The sequence below is a fragment of the Caloenas nicobarica genome, chromosome 4 (genome assembly GCF_036013445.1).
Source record: "Caloenas nicobarica isolate bCalNic1 chromosome 4, bCalNic1.hap1, whole genome shotgun sequence".
NCBI lineage: Eukaryota > Metazoa > Chordata > Aves > Columbiformes > Columbidae > Caloenas > Caloenas nicobarica.
In genome coordinates, this window is record NC_088248.1 from 49,135,785 (window position 1) to 49,163,519 (window position 27,735).

A 27,735-nucleotide genomic window follows, 5' to 3' on the forward strand; every position below is an offset into this window, starting at 1 on the left:
AACTGAGCTAGGAATGTTGGCTTGTGCTCTGGTCTGTGCATGACATATGGTCAGGAAACTGCCAAGTTTGTATCTGGATCTCCAAAACGACTTCACAGCCTTCAGTTTTTAGACATGCCATTTAAGATCAATAGAGCAGATGTAGTACAAACATGAAGAATATCTACAGAATAAAGACGATCATCTGTTGATTTTTGTATCTAAGCTGGATAAGGACAAATAATCACATCTGTCCTCTCTCAGTGCTTACTTAGCAATACCCTTTGCGTTATGCACACAACCTTTTCTCTCTCTGTAGTCAATGTTTGCATAGTTTAAAGCTGTATGGAAAAAGTTGTACTTTTCTGCCAATCTGAGAAATGCACAATAGTTGCACACTTCAAGCCAGAAGTCTGTTGTCTCCATGCTGCCTGCAGAGATCATCTACACCTCTACCTGTTTTTGAGTGGAGGACATTAGGCTGACAAGAGCTAAAGGGATCAAAATTAAATATGGCTCAAAAGAGACATTTGAAACCCACATGTGTACTTGCTGTAACTTCATCTTCAGATTCAATTATTACTTTGCCAACATTTTTTCATGAGGTTTTTTTTCTTTTTCTTGCTGCAGTAATTTCATCTGACAGATATTTCTGCTATTGCTTGATCCTTCTGCTTCCATAAAGATCTCTAGGGGTATCTGAAATGTACAAAAAACATGTACCTCATTTTTGCTAAGCTTCGGGCTCTTTAAGACAGAATCATAACTCTCATAGAGGTCCAGAGCTGTGCAAGTCACAGCTTTAGAGATCTCTTGAACCTGTAGCTCTACTCACTGACATCTCTGGAGCCATGCAAATTGAGAAAAATGATTTATATACCAATGAAAGTTGTATCACACTTTTGCTATTACTTTTTGAAAATAGCAGGCAGATGTATAGCTTTCAATTACAGCACTGGTAAATACTGATAACAGTAGTAAAAGCTATAGCTATTCATATAACTTGTAAAACTTGATGACATTTTTCTTCTACCACAAAATTTGTGTTGTGTATTTGAGATTATTTTTTTTTCTTAAAAATGTGCATGCTTACTTGTTGTGTCCCACCAAGACTACATGGGGTATTGTGTAACTGTTGGACATTAGAAACTACAGGTGTGTAGCCTTATGGGAGTGGAAATAGTCCCCTTCATTGTTCTTACTTAAATCACATATGCCAATCACCTGTTCCTATATCGACCTCATCCTGCTGCCCCTTCACTTCAGAGGTGATCAAAGTAACTCATTACCTGTAATGTTCCCTTTGCAACATCTAGATGTCAAAGAAGATCTGAAGGAAGAGACATTTCAAGCATTCTTGCTTTTAGAATTACCCGTGGTAGAACTTGTAATATGTATGTACATGTTGCTCTAAATCTTTGATATATATTGTCAGACATTTGCTTATTTAAGATTATTATGAACTTGAACAAAGTATCCATTACGACAGTGGAAGAAATAGCACGCTTAAGTAACAATGGACAAAAAATGTTTCTATATTTCTTAATGTTGTTTGCATGCATAGCAGCCTCACATGTAATGTCATTCTCCTAATTGTTGCAGGAAGAGGGCAGTTTCAGAGTGGTCATACACATACCCTTACCTCACAGTAGGAAAAGGGAACAAAAAGGCTCAACTCCTCTTTCTTACGTGTATGGTTGTTCTTGTGTTGTCGATAGTAGGATGCTGGGGAGAGAAGTGATGATGGTGCTTTACAATCCCTGTTTCTACCCTTCAACTGCGCAAATACGGATCGGAACTTAATTGTCTCCTTTCCTTTACAGGGAGGTTTGACTGCCTGTAGTCTCAAACTACAGTGAAATTTCAAAAATCTAAAATCTTTTAAACATACTGCTAGTCTAATTTTCATATTGAAACAATTGTTCTTATAGCCATTGTGGTACAGTAGGCTTATGAATATTGTTAAGACACGTTGCAAAAACAAAGATAAATGAGTTATTCATTTCTCAGCATTCTCTGAATTGGTATTGCTTAACTAAAATACAGACTAAAAAAACCCTAATTTTGATCCTTAAAATCATTTTAATGTGTGGAAATAAGAAATGCGGGTAATTCACTTCTACCATACCTAGATGAATTAGTAATCTAGTTTTTGAAGTGATATACAAACAGGAGTATTTCATATTGAACTTCATTGAATATGTAATGCCTTAAAATCTTCTTTTAGGGCATTTTATCATTAATTAGACTCTTATTGTAGCAAAGGTTTATAACTTACTGTTAACACACTCTCTCCTCCTTTTCTAATCCAGAAAATCAACACAAAATCTGTAATTTCTGTGCTAAATTTCTTGCATTGCTTACATTTTTTTCAGCTGCTTTTGCACCTTAAATGGAATTTTCTGGTGAAATTACTCTTTCCAATGTTTTCCTTTATTTTAAGTCAGTTACGTGTCGATTCAGAAAATATTTAGATAACTTACTCAACAAAATATTATGCATGATGAGTATACAAATTTTACAGTACAAAGTTGCTTACCAAACTTTTATACCCAGCTAAACACTCTTTCCAAGTATAGGAATATAAACAATTTATCAGGAGGTGAAAATATAGCTCATCTGCTAGTCTGTGGTACAAATCCATTTCCAGATCTTTTAAATGGAAGTAAGTCTAAGTTAACTTGCCTTTTTTAGTACAGGTAAGATACTTTGTACTTAAATGCAGAGTTAAAGGACCTCTTTCAGCTTCAGGAATCACTGCAGAATGTACGGCGGAGCGGTGCCTGAGAGGCCATATGGCTTTATGTCCTCTCCTGGCAAAGCACGTGAGATGAGCCAAGAGGCAGTCAGAAAGTGAGCCATGTTGTTCATAACAGTTGAAATGTCCAGCTGGAATCTGAAGCTCATCCTTTCTCACAATTTACAGTGCAATGTGATGTTGCTTCTGTCTGTCTAGCCCCTGGGAGTCTTTTTACAAACCATCTGTACTTAAACAGGTTTTGTAATAGGAGTTCACATAAAATATTTTCAGATATGCTCTTGCTGACTTTGGCTAAGCTATCATGAGAACCTATTCTCTTTAATTATCTTGAAGTGCAGTGTTAGGAAAATGTGAAGCTCTGAAAACTGTTCAAAACTTCAATCTCTTTGCCAGCACTTTGAGTCTGCCAAAGTAGCCTTTTAAAAATTAATGTTATTTATTTGAAAATCATCCATATTTCTCCTGCAATTCTCTATTTAAGTCATCTTCTAATAGTAGGAAATCTCTTGAATTGTTTGAGATTCAGCATCGAGAGGCAGTAATTGTTAACGGACTAGTAAAGAACTCTTTTCTAGTTTTTACCTCTATTTCACTTGTAAATTAGTTTCATAATTCTCTGTGTTGATCTGCAAATGTACATTTGGCATTCAGCAGATGTGAACTAGCTCTTGTGACTAGCCTTTGCATTAACTGGATTGAAAATAATACTTTTTTATATATCCATTACATAATTAACTCATAAAACTATTAAACATACTTGGTACCATTAGCATACCTGTAGCAATCCCCTTTTTGCTTAGGTAACAAAATCTCTGAAAGAAAGAGATACTTTACACAATACTTCAGATTTCTTTTAATCATTTAGGTAAATTTTCAGTTTTTAAGCAATATCTCATATACTCATGATACTTTTATTATATGTTATGTGCAGTAAAATGGTGTAAAATATCTTACATGTTATTTACGAATTGCTACATGAAAACTGTGCTATAAAAATAAAAAGTAGTAAGCTGTTTCTCTGTCATTCATTAGGACTGAGTGGTAATTCTTTCTGCTAGGTTTGCCCATTACTTAACCTGAAACATCCTTCTTGAAATACAAGAGCATAATATGTCCGTTGATATGTCAAGAATTAAAAACTAAAAATTCCCCAATGAATAAACACAAAAGCAAGCAGCAGTAGGACAGCAACTAAATTCTATACAGTTTCTGTGTGGTTGTCATGGCTTAACCCTAGCCAGCAACCAAGCGCCACTTGATTTTGCTCACTTTTCCCCTGGGTGGGATGAGGGAGAGAATCAGAAGAGTAAAAAATGAGAAAACTCATGAGTTGAGGTAAAGACAGTTTAATAGGTAAAGCAAAAGCCACACATACAAACAAATCAAAACAAGGAATTCATTCCCTACAACCTGTGTGCAGGCAGGTGTTAAGCCATCTCCAAGAAAGCCCGGCTCTATCATGTGTAATAGTTACATAGGAAGACAAACATCACCACTCCGAATGTCTCTCCCTTCCTCCTCCTTCCCCCAGCTTATATACTAACCATGACATCATATGGTATGGAGTAGCCCTTTGGTCAGTTTGAGTCAGCTATCCCTGATGTGCACCCTCCCAGCTTCCTGTGCATCTCCAGCCTACTTGCTGAAAAGTCTTTGACTTGCTATAAACATTGCTTGGCAACCATCAAAACATCAGTGTATTATCAACATTTCTCTCATATTAAATCCAAAACACAGCATTATACCGGCTATTAGGAAGAATATTAACTCTATCCCAGCCAAAATGCAGGACAGTGGTTATTGCAGGGGCAATAGTGCTTGTGCATTGTTGGTTCTAAACAACATAGCAAAGGAGGTCTGTGCTGTGGATGTAAGATTCCTTGCTTTAAGTGTTGTCATCCTCACTAGCGTGTTATATATTATTTGATCCTTAAAGATAATCACTTTTTGTTGAATTATTTAAATGCTACATCAGTACTTCCAGAGTTGGAGTTCTGAGACCTCTTCCTCTTATTTCTGCATTCAGTATATTTTTTTTTTCCTCTTTCTGCCTTCTTCAGACTAAAAGCTTTTGGCATTTGAGTCCTGATACAACTTTTCTTCTTTACTTTTTTGTTCTCTCAATCTGAGCTCAGGAAGACTATTTCTACTTCAGATACAAGGTACATCTCGTGTTAGTTCATATCTGAAGTTGTATTGATCTAACGTGGAGAACACGTTTTCCTGTCTGTAACTGACAGAAAAAAAGAAAAACATACTTTGTACTTTTATACTTAGACTGATACTTCTCTCTATAATATTTGTAGTGTAGACAAAATACCTGCAGGTTATTTTCTCTCTCTTTTTCTAAGTTTATTCATCATCTATGTTTTGAAGGAATTTTGAGGTCCAGTAGCTGTTTTTCGATGTGTTTTTCTTACTGTAATGTAGAGCTGGTTTGGAAAGGACAAGCACATGGAGGAAGAGATTTCTTTTGAAAGTCAGAATATGCATTCTTAAGTTTGAACTTTAGAAATCCCCCAAAGCACATGCAGCCATTGGGCGATGTGCTTTTTTTTTTTTTAAATTCTGCAACTGCTCCAATTTTCTTGTGTATATTCAGTATAAATCTTAACTTTTGTTGAGCTGCTGTTATGAAATTGGGCATTTTTTCTTTTATATGTGGAAGAGGTATGAAGCTGTGTCAAAGGATGTTTAAATTGGGCTTTAGGAAAAGGTTCTTCACTGAGAGGCTGCTCAGTCACTGGAATGCGGCTCCTCAGGGAAGTGGTCAAGCACCAAGCCTGTAAGAGTTCAAGGTGCATCTGGGTGATGCTGTCAGTCATGTGGTTTAGTTTTAGCTAGTTCTGTGAGGAGCAGGAACTTGGACTCAGTGATCCTTATGGGTCCCTTCCAATGTGAGATGTTCTAGCATTCTTTCAAAAGGGTACAGGATAAATCCATGAATCCACAGAGGGGAGGAAGAGGCACAAGCAGCAGGTCTTCCTCAAGCAGCCTGCTGGAAGCCCAGGCTTCAAGTGAAGCCTCGGGTCTCAGATGCTGGCAGTCGGTGGTGGCAGGAATCGCCAGGCACACAGAGGACTGGCTGTGCGCTGGCTTACCACAGGAGGGCCTTCGGAATAACAGCAGCCACACGCCTCTCTTCTCGTGAGAAGGCGATCGTTATTGTTCTATATGCACTGTCGCTTGAGAGGTGATGGGAAAAGGAGGAAAGATAACACTAAATCAGTCTTTTCCAGGCAGTGATTGTGGAGGGGAGTGCAGCAGTGACCCTGTGCAGAGGGTTGTCCAATACACCTAGGTATGAGCCTCAGCTCAGTGCCTTAGTATTTCATCTCAATGCTAACTTCGACTCCAGAGCATCTGTAGTAGGACTGGACATACCCTGAAGTACATTTCGTTTATCAATGGCTATTTTGCCAGCTGTACAGCAGTTCTCCACTTACTTTTCACCTTTACAGGCTTTTTATTTGACCACACTGTATTTTAAATGCAAGTCTGAATGTTTCTACTGTTTCTGGAAAACTTGCCCTGAAAATTCAGAAAAAGGATATTCTGTTTCAATTTTCAAATGTTCTGTCTTCAATATTAAAACATATATATTTTTCCCCCCATACTAGATGATATGGAACTACGAGCAGTGGTTGGATTTAACTGTAGAAGTAGAGTCTTAGTGGGATGAGGTCATTAGTGGTTTGCGTGGTGGTACAGAAGTGTTAGTGTTTAAATGTTAATTCATTGCCACCTGTTCTGCTGTTTTTACCCACGTGCTCTTGGCCAATACAGACAGCATAACTACTACCCAAACCTTCAGAGCAGGAAAGAAGTGATTTCCTTTTGTAGGAGAGAGATCCCAAAGTTCAAAGAAACAGACATTATCCAGAGGTATTTAAGTAGGTTTTGAGGGATACAGCACACATCATCAAAAGATGGTTCTAATTATTTGACTTTATCTTTATCAACTGCTAATACTTCATTTAACTGCAAAAACAGGTGCTGTGCATGCATTGTGACATTCACAAGGTGGCTGCTGAGTGCTAAGCATTATTAAATTACCTACGGCATCCAGACCTTTAGCGAGTCCCTGACAAGACATTAAGATGTTATTTTTACCCTTCTTTTTTTTTTTTTTCCTGATGTTCAGACAGCTCATTAATATTGGCAAGAATATATTATTCTAATAGTAGTGGCTTAGATGAAGGGCAAAATAGGGGAAACTAAGTGAGAAGTCTTAATTAAATTTTTAAAATAAATAAAAAATGAGAAAGAGAAGAGCAGTGAAATCTTTCTGATGTTCCCCTTTACTTCAGAGCTACAGAGAACACTTAGAAGAAGAAACTCAACGGCATGCTGCTGTTGTCCCAAAACAGGGTCGTTTGCTTGGTATGCATACAAATGAGCCCAATATAGCACAGAGAGACGAGATACAGTTTTATTACGGAGTTACACAAGTCTGGATGCTGGAATAAAGCCAGCATGCCAGCAAGAGAAGTAGAAGGCATTATATACAAAATCTGCTACATTCGCACCCTAAAGAGCCAATTGGTTACACATTTGCATATTGCATTACATAATCCTTTTAGCATATAATGAGGAATGGTCAGCTAAAGGACACAGTCTCAAGATGTGTGTTAAAGCAAGACTCAAATAATTGTGCAGGCTTCGAAATGTCTACAGTTGCAAGGTCAGTAGTGTCTGAAGTTCGTGATTAGGTCAAGTGCAAGTGCAAGTCACTCTTATCTTTGTTATATGAGCAGACCGACCTAAAAGTGAAAAGATTTACATATCTTTAGGTTAGTAATTGCAGACAGGATTCATTCTTTTAAGTGATGACAACACTGCTGCTGTAATAGATGTTAAAGTGACAGCAAAGAGATTTTGCAAAAATATGGGTAAGAAGTAATTTCATTGCAGACTTAGAGTTCAGACTTAGAATTCAGTTAAGATATCTTTAAGAAATCTGAGTACTTTCAGTTGAGACAGCTATGGCAAATTAGTCTCTTTCTGTTTGTGAAAGAGATTTTTACAAGTGGATAGTCAGACTTGGAAACATTTCTCTGTCCGTGAATATTATTTGTCCATACAAGATTTTGAATCTCTGTGTAACCTGATCTAGGTGTTCCTGCTCCGGCAGGGGGATTGGACTAGATGATCTTTTGAGGTCCCTTCCAATCCCTAACATTCTGTGATTCTGTGATATCTATGACTAGTACTAAAAAGTAAATAAAAGAATCTTCTGTTCTCTAGAATTTCCTCTCACGTCTTTAGACTATCAGAAATTGCATCTCACTGTTATGTTGCAATTATTGTGTGTTTTTAAAAACACTAATGTCAAAGTTTACTTTCTATTTATTGCAGTGCTTTGTCTGGGTCCTATAAAAAATAAGCAGTTCCAAAAAATCAGTGTCAATGTATAAAACTGAAACTTTAATAACACATTGGAAAATACTAGTTAATATCCATAACTAGAACAAAGCTGGTTTGTTTTGCTTATTTAATTGAGATTATTATGTTTATTTGCCTTTTAATTATTTTGCCTCCATCTAGAACAGTATGGAGTTTCAAATACCATATTATGACAATACTAGAGATGTTTAATTGAGCCATTTATAGATGGGCAGAGCTGCCTTGATGCAATTTGTCTCAAGCATGTACAGGAGATTTTAAGGTATATTTAACAGGGATTTTAAAATTTTCTGTAATACATGAATGTCTCTCTGAAACGACCTTTTTCTTTAGGTTATTCTTAGGGTGATAAATATTTCAGTTGCAGATGAATTATGAACAGATGGCACCAAATTAATGATTAGCTGAATATTTCAAAATTTTTGCTGTATTTCTTCCTGTGAATAAAAACATTCCAGAAGTCTGGAATTAATTAGTCACTGGGAATAGCTATCACTCACTGAATCACTAGTATCAGTTATAGATGAAAATAATACGGAGTGAGCATTTCTTCCAGAAAAAACTAAGGACTACATTGCCTTTAAAATAAGTTATTCCAACATTAGAATCTCAGAACTTCATGAATTGCCTTTTGTGATGTTTTGAGCAGATGTTTTGTTTGGAGAAGCTATTCTGTTGCTCTTCTCTCACATGTATTATCGAGGCACCTGGACTCTTTACCACCTTAAAGTTGTCAGACGTTAAAAGCTTCCTAACTGTTTTTCCTTTGCAATGGAGAAAGTGAGTTTGCTTGTTTGGGGCAGCATTATTTGTTAGGTTTTAATTCCTTTTCTCTGTGGAATCTGTATATGAAGCCAGATGTTAATTTACCACATCTATTTTTCTCTGTGGTGGAGTGATTCTAGTTGGTTTGCCATATTGCCAAAGCAAAAGCTTTCAGCAAGTCCAGACAAAAATTCCACCTGTGCTGCAGGCCTTGCCTCTGAATTTTTATGTCCATCTGCATCTAGGTTAGATTTCTTTCCAGGTACAAAGTCATCTATTCCTTTGAGGACACTTCAGATTTCCCCATGATACTAAACTTGTTCCGTCACCATAAGATCTTACTCCCAAGGCTATCAATATAGCTTTTCAGAGTGGTTTATTTGAAAGGTAGATGATCTGAGAGTGACTCAAATCACACAAAAAGATGCACTATTTAAATGTCAGCCGTGTAGGAATCTGAGGTAGGTGTCTTTATATGTGAATTGAATTGCTTCTTATGTGTTACAAGTCAACAATGAAATCCATTGAGAACCTTAATCAGAAGAGACACTTCCAGAAGCTAAGAGCCCAAATTTGCTTTTATCCTGCTTCTGAAGCTTTCCTGGCCCTTTTCCCAGTGTCAAGGGCAAGGAGACAAGTAATTTCCTAAATGGATAGTACAAAAATCCTGAGAGCTGGCCAGCTAAACTATCATCATCTTGTGCTATCATCATAGTAGTTACAAGTTGTTCAGAAATCTGTGAATGCAGTTCACTGATCTAACAATTAACAGAAGGGTTTAAAATTATCATTTTCTGGTCATCAGGCTATAATTTTTTTACTCTTGTTTTACTACCTGGTAGCACTGAGTGGTAGCCTTTTTGTAGATTAATCCTGTGTATCTTTTAATAGTTTGTACATTCTTTCATTAAATCTTTCTCATTTAAAGAGTGATTATATAAAATGCTAAAATAACACCTTTTCCATAGATAACTTCAGCATATTTGTACATTCTAGCTAAAGCAGATAAACCAAGTAACAGTCAGTTTGGAAAAAAATAGATTTTCTAGTCCTCCCTATGTTGTAGCTATCAGTGTTGAATTCATTCTGTAAAACTATATATATATTTTTTTTAACATTTATTTTTCCAAGAAAGCATCTAAGCATTCTGGTAGTTTATATCCTTTGTTTCAGTCTTCTTCTCTCAAAATGTAATGAATTCAATTATTTATTTCAAAAAGCTTAATTTGCATTCTGAAACCTTTTAACAGTCTAATTCAGTACATTGGGAAAAAATATTATACAATAATTTATATAGTCACAACAAGTTGTATTTGAAGTCCATGGAAAAATGCCCAAAGCATCTGGAAAAAACAACTTGTATATTTTTAATAAAATCAGGGGGAGAAAAATAAAAAATTTTTTTAAAAAATTGAAAATTAGCCTCTGAATAATAATTGTATATAGATAATACAAGTAAAAATCTTTGTTAGCTTTCAATTTATATTAATAAACCACAAAAATGTTCAAAATACCTACAGAGTAGAAACAAAATTCAGAATGACTTTTGTCTAATGCCTAGAGAGAATACTACCAGTAAGAAAGACAAAACTTAAATGCTTTTATTTTTAAATCTTCACAAAGCATTACATAACAGATACATAACAGTACAAAACATCACAGGGTAAAATCAGGAAGCAATAAGATAAGGAACCCTTAGGTGACATGAATGTACTTCATTCAATTTCAGTTTCAGTCCAGTTCACCTCAGAATGATAAAGCAGGCAGCAGAAAGCTACTTGCACTATTATCAATTATTTTAGAGAGTAAGCAGATGAGAGGTAAGGAATGCAAACAGGTCAAGCACCAGATTTGTTTTTAAGAAAAGAAAAAAACAAGGTTGTAGAGATTTACAGATAAGTGGTTTTCAGTAGAATTTCTGGGAATTTTTTAAAACATTCAATAGAAAAGTCAGACTAAAAGTCTGACCTAAAGGAAATATATAATGATAACTAGAAACAGTTTTAGAGAGGAATGAATGACCTTATGATCTGCAAGATGTTATATTTCCCAAGGAGAAATGTAATATTCCTGATCTGTCTTTGAGTTTCATCTATGTAATGAAGAAATTTCATACTCCCATTACTGTCTTGTGCGTGCTCTTGCTATTTCATTTGAATGTGCTGTTCATTAAGAACAGCATGTAGTCAGGTATGTTGTACTATGTATTGTTCTGTCTTTTTTTAACACTCATTTCTTTTCAGTGGAATACTTCAGTTACTTAGTAGGCAACCTTGGATTTTCATAAAACATATACTGGCCAAACAACGTAATAGTAACCTTATAGCCTAACTCAGCTAACAAAGACAATGGAAACTTTCTTGCTGGTTTTCTATGGAAATGTAATGCACAGATTGCTTCAGTAGGCCTCAGCTTCCAAAAAGTGTATGACCAGCTTTGTAAATTATTTCAGTTGTAAAAACCAGTTGCATCTTGGAAACCTAAAAATTCCAAGGTTGAGAATAATGCTGAAAATTTGTTTAAATTCTCTTAGGACTTAGAATTATTCATGTTGCATTCATTATGAGGAAGAAACACCTGAGGGAAGGGATGCTATCTAGAGGGACCTGGACAAGCTTGAGAAGTGAGCCCATGCGAACCTCATGAGGTTCAACAGGGCCAAGCGCAAGGCCCTACATCTGGGTTGGGGCAACCTCCGGTATCAATACAGGCTGGGGAATTAAGGGATTGAGAGCAGCCCTGCCGAAAAGGACTTGGGGGCACTGGTGGATGAAAGATTGGACTTTAGCTGGCAATGTCCACTTGCAGCCCAGAAGGTCAATTGTACTTTGGGCTGCATCAAAAGAAGTGTGGCCAGCAAGTTGAGGGAGATGATTCTGCTCCTCTACTCCATTCTGGTGAGACCCCACCCTGGAGTACTGTGTCCAGCTCTGGAGCCTTCAGGAAAGGTATGGACCTGTTGGAGATGGCCCAGAGGAGGGCCACCAAGATGATCAGAGGAATGGAACACCTCTCCTATGAGGACAGGCTGAGAGAGTTGGGATTGTTCAGCCTGCAGAAGAGAAGGCTCCAGGGAGACCTTATTGTGGCCTTTCAGTACTTAAAAGGGGCCTATAAGAAAGATTGGAGGAAGACTTTTTAGCAGGGCCTTTTACAGGAAGACAAGGGTTAATGGTTGGAAACTAAAGGAGAGGAGATTCAGGCCAGGCATGAGGAAGAAATTTTTTAAGATGGGGGTGGTGAAACATTGGAACAGGTTGGCCAGAGAGATGGTGAATACACCATCCCTGGAGACATTCCAGGCCAGGCTGGACAGGACTCTGAGCAACCTGATCTAGTTGAAGATGTCCCTGCGCACTGCAGGGGCGTTGGACTAGATGACCTTTGAAGGTCCCTTCCAACCCAAACTATTCTATGATTGTATGATAAGAAAAATAGATAAACTTTCTATTCCCATTCACACTTTGGAGTACTTTAATATACACTAGAGTTATAATTAATTCATCGTCATGAGTTTAACATTTGAGCTTGTCAGTGAAAACTAAGTTGATAAAGGCAACTATAAAAAGGATTTAATGTAGTGTGGCTACTTACTGACATCACAAAGTTTGCTGGACAGTAGGGGAAAACATCCACAGGAAAGATCATGCAATAGGTCTGGTAATTAAAAAAAAAAAAAAAAGGTGATTATAAATAGAGCAAAACATACATTCCAAAGTCTTACACGCACAATTGGGTACCTGGCATATCTTCATTTGGCTTGCTTGCCTTTCTTATCTAAGGACACATATAAGAGATTAAGATACTATAGCTAAAGTTACAACCTATCAGCTGAGACACAGGAGGAGACAATGCACATGCTTTTAGCCATTACAGAAGTAAAATAAATTCGTTAACTTAAAGTTCAAGCAACCTTCAAGAAGCACATTTTACTTTCATTCACTCATGTGTTTTGCTCATAGCTGATGAAAACTATGGCCAGTTGTATCTTTTGAGACCAAAGGTCTGTTTAGCCCTGCAATATCTGAAAGTCTCCAATAGAAAATACCATATATAAGGGATAGTAGGAGGAAAAGCACGTTTGCTCTTGTGCAGTTGTGGCTTCATGTGGAAGTAGTGTGGAGAGTGCTATCAATTGCAACTATTATACAAGTTTCACATATAATATATTTTCATACCTGGTGTTCCATCATCAAGATGCACTAGGAAGGCAAACTGAGGGAAGGATGCGTTCCATGCATTGCGAAGGTGACAGGTAATAGTTTGGGTTTGTCTTTTCACCAAGTTCTTAGAAGTAAAATCTGCCTGGGAGGGCAGAATTTTCCTGCGAGCTGCCATTTGACCAAGTCCTCAAATAGTGATACCACTAATCTTTTATGGATACCAGTGGATCTGTAAATCATGAAGAAGGAAGAACCATGCTACTACTGTACCTGCCATCTGATTCAGTCAGATGGTTCTACTTAATTTTCTTCTTTGTTCATATATATGTCTCATATAAATGTGTGGCTTGTCCTCATGCTAATAATTTATGTTGACAGCTGGTATTATTCACTGTAGCCTGATGCTAAAAAGGGTAACAAATATTTACACTACTTCTTCTGGCCTAGCACTTGCTCCAGTTTCCCTTGTCCAAACAGGTAATCATTCAGACCAGGAAACTTTGAAGCTCAACCTCTCTTAAAAGTAGTAGCTTCCTGACATCTCCATAGCATGGCCATAAACAATTGACAGACCCAGCTACATTCACCATTTTTGATACAGCAAAGATGGTCTCTTCTCATCCTCAGCAAACAGAACACAGGATGTGTTCTGATTGCTGTGAATGTTTGCCTGTGTAGATATCTGGCTCTCAGCTGAAAGCTCTCTTTATTCAAATTCCTCAGTGCTTCTATTCAGCTGGTATGAGTCCTTCATTTGCGTTATTTCATTGGCATTCACTGAAAAATTTCTGAGACCTCTGGTGGCCAAAATAATATAATATCTAACATTCCTATGAATATTTTTTTAAAAAGTCTACATATATATTTCATGAATATTGATTTTAGACCTGTACAGGGGTTGAATATTTATTAAAAAATGCTTTATCTGCTATCTCAGAAGCATCAACACAACCTCATAAAAGTAACTTTGTCATCCAAAAATACCTTGCATGTAATAAATGTTTAAATAACCCATTTTTCATCGAAGAATCAGAAGACAGTACATTGGATTTCATTATGTTTTGCATTTACATGGCGGTAATTCCCTTTGAATTTTAGGCCCTCTGTTTAATTTAAAGTGCTTGATTTCTTGTCTATTTCTGTGCCTGAATTTGTTGTCTGCCAGGGGGACACAGAAGGTGATTTAGAAATCAGACACAACTGCCAGTGTTCATCTGCATTTGATATAAGCGTGCAAAATAACAGAAGAGAAAACATTTAACTTCTTTGGTATTGTTGATAGTTACTGTTCCTCATACACCTCACTTTCATCTTATGTTTCAGTAAGTTGAGAATGAATGGAAATGTGTTATAGATGACTGGAAACATACCAGAAGACGAAGCAAAGCAAATGTTAACTTCACCCTGTTTTTAACATTTGTGTTACTTTCATTGTTGTTGATAGCAGTGGGAGTGGAGCACATTACTGCTGAGAAAGAAAGAACATATGATCTTCTTAGTATAGAGTTACATCCCAAACATATTTTGTGTGCTAAATGAGTAATGAGCCGTATTAGATATTCTTAAAACTCTAAAAACTAAAGTAATGTTTGGGTGGAAACTGTTGCAATTAGGGAAATTATGACTTTTATTTTGTCTATCTTATCTCCACAGTAATGACTTTCTGCATCACTTCTTATGTTCACAAGTATCATACAAGCATTATTACTTCTATTATATCATTTTATGGAAAATTGGAAGGGACATAAACTTTGTAGAAAATACTCAGGAAAAAAAAAAAAAGAACCTCAAACTTGAATATCCTTTCCCACAGTAGAAAACATGATACAGTGCATTATAAAGCAAAATATGCATAATCACAGAATTAGTTCAGAAGAGGTTCAATCTGCTGGTAGGGGAAATGTGAACTGGCCAGCAAGCTGTAATGACTGCGCATGCTTTCCAAACAGTGAAAACCCCCACTTTACACTGCCCAGAATGAGCAGCGATTTCCACAGCAATAAGCTTCGTAGTAATGCCCCAAAAAAACCCACCCAAACTATTTATGCACTTATCACATATGGAAAATTTGATCTAGTCTCTTAGTAACAAGTAACAACTGTTTACACTCTTATCATATGATTTACAGCATCATACTAATTGAGATTTTTAACCGATCAGCATTAAATCATGTTTGGTAATTAAGTTTTTACCATTCCTTCTATCTTTAAAGTTGTATCTTTATAATCTTATGTAAACCTTGGAAAACTGGTAGTATTTATTGTAACTCCAAATAGTAGTTTTAAATTGTTTTCCTGAATAATAATATAGTACAAGGCATCATTGACTTTAAAAAGCAAAATGTTAAAAGTACGCATTCTTCATGATTGTTATTATAGTATTACTTAACAAGTGAAGCTATACACTTACAAATTCAAAATAGACTTCTCTTGAAATTTAATCTATATTAGTGTTAATCTGGGTTACAGCACTGTAATTTTCTGTATCCATATTTATGTATTGTCCAGTGTTTTCATTTAATGCATCTTTACTATAGCTAAAATGAATAATTTTATGCTTTGTACCATTTTAACGTAGCCTGTTTAATGATAGTTTTGATTATGCAACTTCTGTGCAACAAATGTGTAATAAACCATCATTACATGTGATTTATTGATTAATATGAAATGTACCTTTTTCATCTATATGCTTTAAATGAATGGAATTTCACAGAAATTTAATAATTTATTTAGTAGTATATAACTGAATTTACAAGTAAAAAATTTTTCTGGACACAAGATGATGAGAGAGTTTGCCATGGATTTCCCTTGATCCTGATTAAAGCTATTAAAAAGTTGACTGCATCTCTGGTATGAAGTAGGTTAGTAGTATAGTATAAAATGGCACGGCTAGTAAAATTTTCGGATAGCCATGTGTATGGTAGAAATTACCTTTCCAAAGAGAGTTTGGAAGATAAATTTTCTTGTGTGTTTGTCTGGACTGAAGTATGCATTATTCAAACAGATATGATTTGCTGAAAATAAGCATAATGGATAGTGTGATTACTCTACAAGTTTGAGCTAAAAATTTCAAGAGATGTGCTCTGTTCATGCACAGTATTCTAAGAGGTGATTCTCTTATCATTTTTGTTAGTAATACTATTAAGGAGTTAGACACTTTATGAGATGTGTATGTTTGTAGAACGTTTTTGGAACACAGCAATTTGCATTACAGCTAAGAAGATAATACACTAATACATTGCACATGTAACCACTTACTCTTATTTCAGTTGGGAAATGAAAATGTAATGAAACATTTTGATAGCATTGATTACTCTGTAGGCAGTTTAACTTTTAACATTTGGTTTTATGTCAAAGAGGCAAGTTTAACATGTACTATGTTTTGTTAGTAATCTCTCAAGTGTCTTGAATACGCTAACCACTGTTTCAGCAATGTGTGTAATACTAAGTGATGCACTGTTAAGTCCTGAGTGCAACATAAAGTAAAAGCCCATTTCTTTTAGCATAAAAATAGAATTATGTTCTGTAATCATATTTTGGACTAGCTGAATGCTAGGTGTACCCTTATACAATGTGATGCTGAAGAAGCATGAATGCTGACCATGTAAAATATATGCATTTCCTTGTAGAAATCATATTCCAGATCATTATTCTGCTAGTCATTCTTTATGAAAAGCTGTATTATCTTAAATATATGACAGGTTTTAAAATGCAGTTAATTGAAACATGAGCTGTCACTTGCAGTGATATATAATGAGTAAGAATGTGGCGTATCTTTTTTCTCTTTGATTTCTCTCACATTTCCTGTTAAGCCCTTTTCTTTACACAGCTAACAACTTTCATGTGTGTAAATTAACAGCATCACAGTACTTATAATGCCAACATCAGCTCTTAAGTAAAGGTGAAACTAGTTAGTATTAAGTTATTTGTGATTATCCTTTTATTTCTTGACCTGTAACAAGGACAGGTCCATCCTTCCATCCTTTTTCAGCTTTGCTTTCCTGTCCCTGCGGGATGCTGCTGCTGTTGTCAGGCAGGCAGCACACAGTGACGGACTCCTTGCTTTGCAACCCGTTGCTGTTAAAAAGCAAGTCTCCTGGGCAGTAACAGTAAACACTGTTTGTATTTTATTGTTTTTGTTCTAATCAGCTGAATGTTTTGTTTTTCATATAATCATAGAATAGTTTGGTTTGGAAGGGACCTTCAAAGGTCATCTAGTCCAACCCCCTGCAATGAACAGGGACATCTTCAACTAGATCAGGTTGCTCAGAGCCCCATCCAGCCTCTGGCCTTGAATGTTTCCAGGGCTGGGGCATCTATGACCTCTCTGGGCAACCTGTTCCAGTGTTTCACTACCCTTATAATAAAAGATTTCTTGCTTATATCTACTTCAATCTACCTTTGTTTTAGTTTAAAACCATTACCCGTTGTCATATGGCAATATGCCCTGCTAAAATATTTGTCCACTTTGTTAAGTTCTCATTACCTATCTCCATAAATGAGTGTAGTATTTTTACAAACAGCTCTCCAGACGATGCTTCGTGTAAAGCAGAATGTACTTAGTCTACCTGAGTTTATTACCTGTTACAGCACGGGTCCTGACTGACCTTCATCGAGATGTTGTAGGAAGGATTGTCAGCTTTTTGTCCTCTGACTCAAAGGCTCTCCCTCTTCCTCCTTGCTGTAGTTTCCCTCCAAAGGAAATACAAGCACTCAGGCAGGGTGCCCAGCGGGCACACCGGTTCAGGTGATGCCACACCAGTCCAGCATGTGCAGGGGGACCAGGTACTGAGCACCATGAATGCACTTACTGGTAGGAACTGTCTGCCTTCTAGGGACTGATGGTACCCTTATGTCTTGTGCACCATCTTTATCAGTGAGAAAATTGTCAGAGAATTATTCCCTGAAATCTTGTAAATTGCCTTACAGCTAGTTGTGCTATATGCAGTTCATTGCTTTTCAACACCATTTTCAGAACTAAAGTTTTGCTTTCACTTATTAATAAAATAAAATAAAATAAAAACAATTTTTTGGATAAAACACTGAAGAATGAAGATAAGACCTGTAAATTAGAAAGCATAGTAAATTTAACAGAGTTTTGGTATCTTCGAACTTTTTTATGGCACTCTTAGATACGATTCCATAGGTCTGTTTGATTTCAGAATTATTTTAGGGTTTTGGAGCTTTGAGACATTTGGGGGTTCTGTTTCATAGAATATGAAATATGTAATATCTCAGTTCAACTTTTTTTGTTTGTTTTGTTGGGGTTTTTTTGTTTTGTTATTCCACTGTTCAAGTTTGCAGCAGAACTGAATCAAAACACACTTTTCTGCTGTGTTGGTTTATTGGTCTTAATGGAATAGGCTCATATGTTATCTTTTTTCCATTGGCAAGAACCTGCAATTTAAGCTGAGCAAACCTCAGAAAGCTCTGTCTGAATTGGTATTTCAAGATCTCAGAGTTTTAGTACGTTCTAAATTCTTGTGTTGACTTCCACACGTGACACTGAAATAGATATCTTTCCTAGTTACTTTAAATTGTATCCTGATACACAATAGTGAAATAGTTACTCTGCAAATTAATTTAACAATGTTTTATAATACAAATTACCTACCAGGTTCACAGAAAGCCAACTATTTCATGAAAGACTCATGTATTTGGTATATTTTGGATATTCCACATATGCTGATGATTACTTTAATTCTTACAAAATAGATGAAACATTAACTTGCTTGATTTCAGGAGCTGATGCTGTGGAGGCCCAGTGTAAGAGATTTGAAGTGAGGGCAAGTGAAAGTGGAAAAGTATTGTTTTCTGCAGATGAAGATGAGATTGTCATTGGAGCTGACAGACTGAAAGTAACAGGTATGGTAATAAAAAGGTTTCTAAATGGATGTAAACACTTTTTTTTGTTTTTGTAGTAATAATTAATCTATCAGTCTTCTAAAAAATTTTAGTCCACTGGAGAGGAAAATCTTTTCTTATCATCAGTGATTGCTTGACCAACCAAAGATATTGCATAATCTAAAAATAAATTCCTCTAAAGGCAGATTTGAATTTACACTCTGCAGGACCAATGATGGTACAAACTATCGTTACCACAGTGCTTTGACTTTTATATGTTAACATTAAGCATTGTTTTTATGCCATTTGTTTAGGTAATACCCTTTCACAATGATAAAAACTATTGTTGTTTACTATGACCATTGTTTTTTCTGTATACAAAGTATGAAGTCTAACTTCCATGTGAATTAAGGGTAGGTACTCTAGCCTAAAAGGCTCAGCTGAAGTGTAGTAAGTAGAAACCTTGTTCAATAAAATAAGAAAAATAATTCTCATTGGTATTTTACTGTCATCATTACATATATATATATATATATATCAGTAATTAATTAGATACTGGAAATGCGTTAGCTTATTAAAAAAAAAAATCAGTTACCTAAGTTTGTTTTAGATAAATGCTGCAATTTTGACTGCTTAATAAAATCTTACCTGATCTTAGACTGGACTTGTCCTATCCACTCATAGTGTAGAATAAGATACAAAACTTGAATTGTTTCACCCGTCAAGGGTGTTTAGCTTTAGGTCCATCTATACCTGGGGATGCCTCTTTACAGAGTTTAAAATCAGTCTACTAGTTTGAAAGTTCAATTGTGTAGAAAGTATAAGATGGTTCTAGTTTATGATGAGAAGATATCCCTTTCTGTTCTTTGAAACTAAGAAATGCATTACTAGCAACTTTAAGCCTTTTTAAAAATATATTACGTAGTTCTACTTCAGTGTAATGCCAGATGTAGCATTAGAAGAGCACCAGGAAATCCAGTCAAGCTATAACTGAACTTTTTTTATAAGCCTCAAGATTGTTGCTTGCCAGTGTATGTGGGATAACTTTTATTCCCCTTTCATTGCTTTCATTCCCCTTTGCCTATGTTCTCTAGCCAAGCAGTCTGTTTTAATAGTGCTAAACCAAAACAAAAGGCTTTTACAAGCAGGCAGTTTAGTGATGTTGCAGTATCCAATATAATGCACTAAATTGTATTAGTTTACCAAATTTGAGGTTAGGAGAGGGAGACATAAGTGTTTCATTAAGTGAGCAGTAATTCTTCGTAGATAGTGGTTGTACAAGAGTTCTACCGTGGTAAAACCTTAGACAATAACTGGAATAAGAGCAAAAAGAGAATCATACTGAGTCCTGCTAAGTTTCAAACTTAATCAGAATATTAAATACCGAGAAAGTTATTCTTAAATGTACAACTGACACAGGAGACTTCAAAGCATCTATCATAAGTTAAAAAATAAAACATCTTACAAATGGCACTGAGGATTAGACTTCCTGACTTTAAGAAATGTAATCATAAGTTGTAGATGTCACGGTATTTTTTTTTTTTTTATCAGACTTCAAAAGCAAAGCACTGCTCAACTGTCTTTAACTTCAAAGTGGCTTGAGTTCCCACAGCACCTGTGGACATCATTGGTATAGAAAGCAGAACAACTAATGAAAATGTATTCAGTGATGCTTAGCATGGGATATAAGATTGTTCTTTGTGAAAAGAACAGGATTCTCTCCTTAATTCTAGAAATACACCTGACTGTATGTGTATTTATATTAAGCTCCTTGGCCCAAATTAAAAATAAAATAAAAAAATTAAAAAGGAGGAAAAGAAAAAAAAAAGGCTAAGAAAACCTAAGTTAATGCTGCTTTGATATATTCATCTGAGTTTCAGGGATTACAGTATACCTGTTGAGTCTTACAGAGAATCTAACTACTAGAGTTGTACAAGTAATTGATTTTCCTTCTGAGGCTAAAATGAAAAATAAACAAGAGTTAGGGTTGAATTTTCTAATAAATTATTTCATTAAACTACAAAAATTGTTTTAGGGTTAAAACAATAAAAACATTGACTTTAATTAGTTGCGTGCACACACACATATACAAGAAGAAGGATGTAGGCAAGATTTAAATATCACAAAGAAAATATGCATATTGGATGATTTATCAGGTTCTAAGTGTTGCCATTTAGGTCATGAAGTTAAATACAAATTATGTTCCATTGAATAGCCTAAAGTCCAACATTTTGGTAAGTTTCTTTAGAAAAAAACACGTTAAGGTATTTTACAATTGTGATTTGAAAGAGTAATTTTCTTTTAAAAATCACTTGAAAATTATTGTCTTTTTTTATGTTTATTCAAAAGTAATGTAACGAGTTGGGATCATTCTTTCTAATGTCTGGATAATCATCTTACCTTGAAATCATACTTCATTAGTAAACTATCTTATAATGTGGCTATAAAAGGCTAGTTTTAAAAAAATTTATGCCTTAAATCCCTAGGGCCCACTTTAGGTTAACCCTTCTGTCATTTCGTTAGAGAAGAAAAATACTATACCACAGAATGAAGGGAAGAGTATTAGATTTCTAAATGGATGAGCATTTCTGAAAGGCTTAGACGGAATAACCTCATATTCCAATTTCTTTATCCCTAAAAGGCTTTTTTGCAACATAAGTACTAACCTGCAGCCAAATAATAAAACTATAACGAGACATCTGTGCTTTACTGTTGACTTCAGTCTAAAGCTGAAATTATTTAACATAGATTTCCCAATGGAGATTAAAAGTTGCACGATCCATTCAATCTCAAGAAAAGTATTAAAAAAAATCCCAAAGACTAAAAAAAAAATCCTGTCTTCATGGAAAAATAAAATAATAAAATCTTCCTTTCATCATAGTAGACCTTTGAATTCTGTCCACAGATCGTGTGATATCTTTAAATTCTTCAACAAACACATGATAGGTGATGAGTCCCTGTGAGTTGCATCAGCCAGACTGCATTACTCTGTATGACATGATATAACTGATGAAACCTGGCAAGGTATCATAATGTCAAACCTCAACCAGAATTTTTTTTTTAGTGTACTTTTCTCAAGCCTGTGTTTTGATAATCATGGTGCCTTTGGGTGAATATAGGAAAGGAGTTATGGAAGAACAGAGAAAAGAAAAAATGCATATCAAAAAGCAAAAATAAGCTGTGCTTATTTGGAGATGAAACTCTCACGTGTGTCACTACAGTGAAAACCTGGTTTTATTTTCTGGTTTAGCTGCATATAGCATCTCTTTGGAAACACTTCACTCTGAATGGGTCCAATAAAGGATGCATTTTGGTAATTAATTTTCTGAAGCATACCTGTTTCATGGGCATTTATAAACCACTATGGCAACATGGGATTGATTTTGTATTTTTTTCTCAGTTCAGAAGAATCCTTTTGTAATGCGCAGCTTTGAAAAGCAGTCTATCATAAAGCAGAATAAGAAATTCTTGATTAATAAAAACTTGAAAGAGTAAGTTTACAGCTTCTCATTGATTATTTTTGTAGCATTTTTATTTGTAAATTTTTTATATAGCAGCCTATTCCAGGCAGAAAGGTATAGTAGAAACAGGCTACTAATCCAGTTATCAATATGTTTCCCAGATAAGTTTTTTTTTGTTTTAGAGTAATGCAGCTATATATTTTCCTATTAAGATACTCTCACTTTAAAATTAGGCAGTTGGCTGATTTAATTTAGTCGTCTTATTCTTCTTTCCATCGTTACTTTTGCTTTTTGTTTTAACTGTGTTAGCTTTTTTCTACATTGTCATTCAGGGAAAGAAGAAAAAAGATTCAACATTTGCTTTGTTAGACTGAGCTGTTAGAATTGCAGCTGACTATTGCCCCTGTGCACAGGGATGCCTCCTACCAAGATTAACATGTACCATAGAGTTCATAAGGAGGGGAGAAAAAGGCATGATGAAGTGAACATCTTGCCAAAGACATGGGAAACAAGCAGGAATAAGGAGCTGAGTTTATGGTGGGCTGACAGGTTTCTTTCTGCACGTGGTTAAGTCTTTCTCCATCCCTTGTATTCACTCTGTCCCAATGCATGGGCAGAATCTGTAGAATCATGGAGTCTTTTTCCCTCCTTCTGCAGTTACAGAACAAGAGTATCTGTTTGACTTTTAGTTCTGTTATTTAAATCCTAATACAAATTCTTCTGCCCTATGCTTTTATTTCATATTTATTTTATTTGCAGTATGATGTCTCTAAGATATTCTTGAAGCACACCTTGAATGCACTGTATTGGTTGCACTTGTCGGTGAGAGTACAAGCATATATTGCGACTCAGCTTTATCCTGCCAGAGTACTTTTGAGAAAACAGATTAAGAGCGCCTAGCTCAATATACATTTTTCTGAGACACTGCTATGAAAGAAGGTTGTAATTCTTTCTATAAAAACTTGCACTGAATCTCTCTGTTAGTAGTTTGTCTTCCTCTAACTTGTGGTTAGCAACTGCTTGGTTCTAAGCAAAATACCCGCTTTCTTGGACAATGTAACTGAGATTTTTTTCTCCTCTGACTTTTAGGGGAGTTTGCTCAGTTAAGGCTAAAAGCACATTATTGTAAACTTATTTTTTTCTTTCCATTAAACTTCCAATATTTTATCCAAATTATACAAACATCTTGCTTTTTTTAAAATAGTATTTCTCTCTCTATGATTTTTGAAGGATAAGAGACTGCAATTTAGCGATCGTATTTTCTTCTGCACATTGTTCTTTTCTATATACTTCATTCGGACTTGGTTAGTGTGCCATGATTTTATCTCTGACCCTTCTTCCAAGACCCATAAAAACAATAGCATAACTTGATTTGTTACAGGTTTAGGTACCTTCTTCTAAATCAGTTGTACCTGCACATGTGGGTTTTTTATTACTCATGTTTAAAAAAAGGCAAGGTAAAAATGGATTTGCAAATTAAACCACATAGGTCTTCCATGAGAAGCCATTGCTGTTCCGCAGTCAAATCCAATTATATTTTCCAGATGCAGCAAATAAGCTGTATCACTTTTTCTGAATAATCCCGTCTACATTGTTTATAAAATATTTCTCACCTTTATGGAGAACTAATTTATTTTGTTTCCTATTACTTTCTTAACTGCTGGTTTATTTTCTTTCATCCCTTATTGCTGCATGTCTGAGTGGTATGATCTGTTTTAGCAAGGGACATGAAGTTCTTTCTGGATAAAACTGGATCTTGGTATAATGATAATTAGTATGGTAACAGTAATATTTTTCTCTAAAAATAAATAAGAAGCTAATTAAAAACTTGTCAGTTAAGGTTTTACCAAGATTTTAGTAATAGTTCTGTGGATTTCAACTGCTTCCATAATTTATTGAAATACAAACTTTTCAGATATGTGGAACTCCATGTCTGTAATGTGTGAATGGAAATAATTAGCTGAAGATCACTTTGTTTCAATATTTCAAGCAAATAATACATCTCATTGTGGGAACTGCAGTTGTAATAAGGCTTGCACATGGTTTCTAGCAGTAGTGGAAGAAACAAAAAGAAGAGGCATAAAAGCTTTGCAGATGGAAGTCAGAGAAGGGCAGAAGACAGCATACTTCAGTTCTAATGTAAACATTCTTGGATTAATAGCAGGACATGTGTTGGTCAGATCTACTTGGACACCAGAACAGTGTCAGGGAAAAATCTGTGAAGGGCTGCAAGTGTCTTTTTCATTATGCTCAAGTATATACTTATAGTGGATTCAGTATGGCTTTGACCAAAGCCATTTTCTTCACTAGACAAAAGATGAGAGCCTTGATGTATCAAGGAAACTTCAGAAGATCGATACATACTCCTATTCTAATAATATTCTAATAATATCCAGAATTAACATGCAGAGGAATGCCTCAGTACCTCGGTTTTGATTTTAAGATTATGCTGTAGGACTGTGAATCTGCAGGTAATTGAAATAAAGGAAGGTCTTCCAGAGTAGTTAAGAGGATATTATAAAGTAGAAATATGGCTTGTGGCTATAAAAAGGAAATATGACAGAAATATGAGGAAATATATGTGAATTGCAAATTAGGTTGGAAAAGTAGAAATAAAATATTTATAACGAGAACTGAAAGGTAGAAAAATAAGTGATTATTTGACGTATGTTGTTATTACAGTAGGCATACATCTAGTGCCTTCAGAAACTGAATAGGAATTTCAGTATGAATGTGAAAGATCTTGGAATTGCTGTGTTCAGTTGGTGGATTGTCATTCAGGACAGATGGAGAGTGAAGTGGCACAAGATGAAGGAAGCACCGAATCACTTTAAGCTGGTTTGCGCAGCCAAATTATGTGACCACAGCAAAACTACGGTATTTGATGTTGTGGTAAAAAGTTAAACCTTTAAGTAGATATGTCAGACTCTCAGTACCCTCAGAATTCTTTTATCATCATCTGTCAGTAACAAAAATGCATTACATATATAGAATTTCTGTGTTTCCTCAATAATGACTACATTAATATGTGCCCCAAAATGTACAGGATAAATAAGGTTTCTGATGAGTTTGTTTAGACCTCAGGGAATCACTTAATGTCCAGACTTGTCTGTATGAGAGCTCTGATTGAAATAAAATATTATTGCAGGAGTCTAACTGCTTGGCAACAGAGCAATTACGCTTGAGGTACATCTATAGAACTTATTACAAGCATGTATATGTGACCTCTAAGCTGCCTATGAAGTGGAACTTTTACAGGCAGGCTAGAAGTGCTGAGACTCAATAAATATATTTCTTATCCAGGACATTGCATGAATAGATTTATATATTCTAGTTAAGGGTAGAATGCGTGTAGCCAGATCAGACTACCAGCAGGGTGTACTTACATCAGCCTGCAGGTGACTATGTTGATTGTTGGAGGACTACATTGACCTAAGGATAATAACAGTTTATTTGCAAAAGAAAGATTTCGATTTTGGGGACTTGAACAAAAATATGCCAAGGAACAGAATGACTGGTCTCAGGAATGTATGTTAAGAGACAAAAGCCTTGATGAGAAGTTTTTTTCTGAAAATGTAATAGATGCAAAAGCAGAAAAATGTGTAAGCAGTTCTGCCAGTCCAGGAAAATATGTTCAGTTTCTTACAGCAATTCCACTGAAAAATACTCAACAAGGCTGTTCTATAGACAGAGACATAGAAGGAGCCAGTGTATAGTCAGTATATAGTCAGGCAGGAGAAAGGAAAAGGAAAAAAAAAAAAAAAAAGGAAAAGGAAAAAAAAAGGAAAAGGAAAAAAAAAAAGGCAAAATGATACTCTTTTGATGTTTAGGTAGAGGAAAATAATCCTTTACCTAGAGAGTCAGCCTTTCTATAATCCATGCTTTCTGAATGCCTCTTCCATATGCAACTTTTCTTCTTTTTTTTTTTTTTTTCTTTTTTCTTTTTTCACGTTAACATCAGTTATAAGAGAAGACATTTTAATCCTTTCCTCTTCTTCTGGGCTGTAATCTGTTTAATTCTATTAAATAGCACTTATGTTTCTGAGCTGACTCTCTACTTGTTTCAGCTGTTCCTTTGCAGAACAGAGCCAGCAGCTTCCCGAAGTTAGTGAAGAGACTATTTGCTCAATCTGGTACAGGGCAGTACTGATGCAGAGACAGACTTCCAGATGGAATCTGGTTTTCAGGTTAAACTTTTGACACCAAGATTAAGTTGTTGGGTATTTGTGACCAATGTAAGAATGAATATTTTTAGGAAAAACTGCCAATATCTGCATCATATTCCAAATCATATCCCATATTCCCTGTTAAAGGACTTAGCAAAGTCCAGAGATGCAATTTAAAGTAGTTCTAGTTTTGAAGGGTCTGAATTTTGTGATACCAGGCAAATCCACATGGCCTATGTAAGGATCAAAGCCCAGTGGAAAATTACCCTGTTATTAGTAATCAGGTAACTCTTAAATCGAACCAAACTGGCTTGTTTGGAAAATACGAACTAAACATTCAGAAGGTTTTGATGCAGGAACTGAATACGAATTGAGTTCAGATTTTGTAGTAAAATTCTAACTCTAAAAACCTGAGATAAGCCTGATACTCACATGCCTTCAGGCTTTGGTAGTTTTGAAAATGCACATTTAAATTGCAGCAGTCAGACCCATCTCTATTTTTAAGATACAGCTACTTACAGGAGAGAAAGGTGAATCATAAAGGAGCTCCAGCATTCCCCTTTTCTTTTTTTTTTTTTTTTTTTTTTTCCCCCCCTTAAAGTGCTTGCTTGTGATTTATTTCTGCCTGGAAACAAAGTTCTGTTGTTGGAGATAAGGGTCAGGCGGCAAAGCACTACAGGACTTAGGTTCAGTGAAAAAGAGTATATGGCTCCAAACGCTCATCCTATAATGATGATACTACAGGCCAAAAATATCTTACTTTGTCCTGGAACAGTATTCTCGTTAGGTGCCAGAAGATGAGATAATTTGGATTTCAATTTGTAAAGCCTCCAGAATAGGAGGAATACTATTACATTTTTAGGAAATATTGCAGGCACCTGACTTTTCCCAAACAATATATAGATGTACCTTGTACTGTCAGCCATGTCATACATGTCAGAACACCACTGTTTTCTCTGAATTCTACCTCAAATCACTAAAAATTGGCTTTTTCAGTTTTCTCTGATCTTGAGGCAAATTTCTTACTCAACTTTCAGTACAAGTTAATGTATTTAGTAGCCATAAATTGCACTGGGAGATTATAAAAATGTGTCATGACATACATCATACATTCAAAACTTATGTGAATGAACAGGAAGATCTTGAGTCTAAATTTAGGTAGAAAGTAGGAGAAAGAATAAATACAGAAAT

At 35.5% G+C, this 27,735-nt stretch overlaps 1 protein-coding gene across 1 annotated transcript in view; it reads left to right on the plus strand.

Moving 5' to 3' along the window:
* The window catches only part of SGCZ (sarcoglycan zeta), a 209,134-nt gene that overhangs the window by 138,699 nt on the left and 42,700 nt on the right, over positions 1 to 27,735 (plus strand). Inside the window, exon 4 of the mRNA XM_065634210.1 lies at positions 18,816 to 18,938. Coding sequence (XP_065490282.1) covers positions 18,816 to 18,938 — 123 coding nt within the window. The remainder of the gene's footprint in view (positions 1 to 18,815; positions 18,939 to 27,735) is intronic.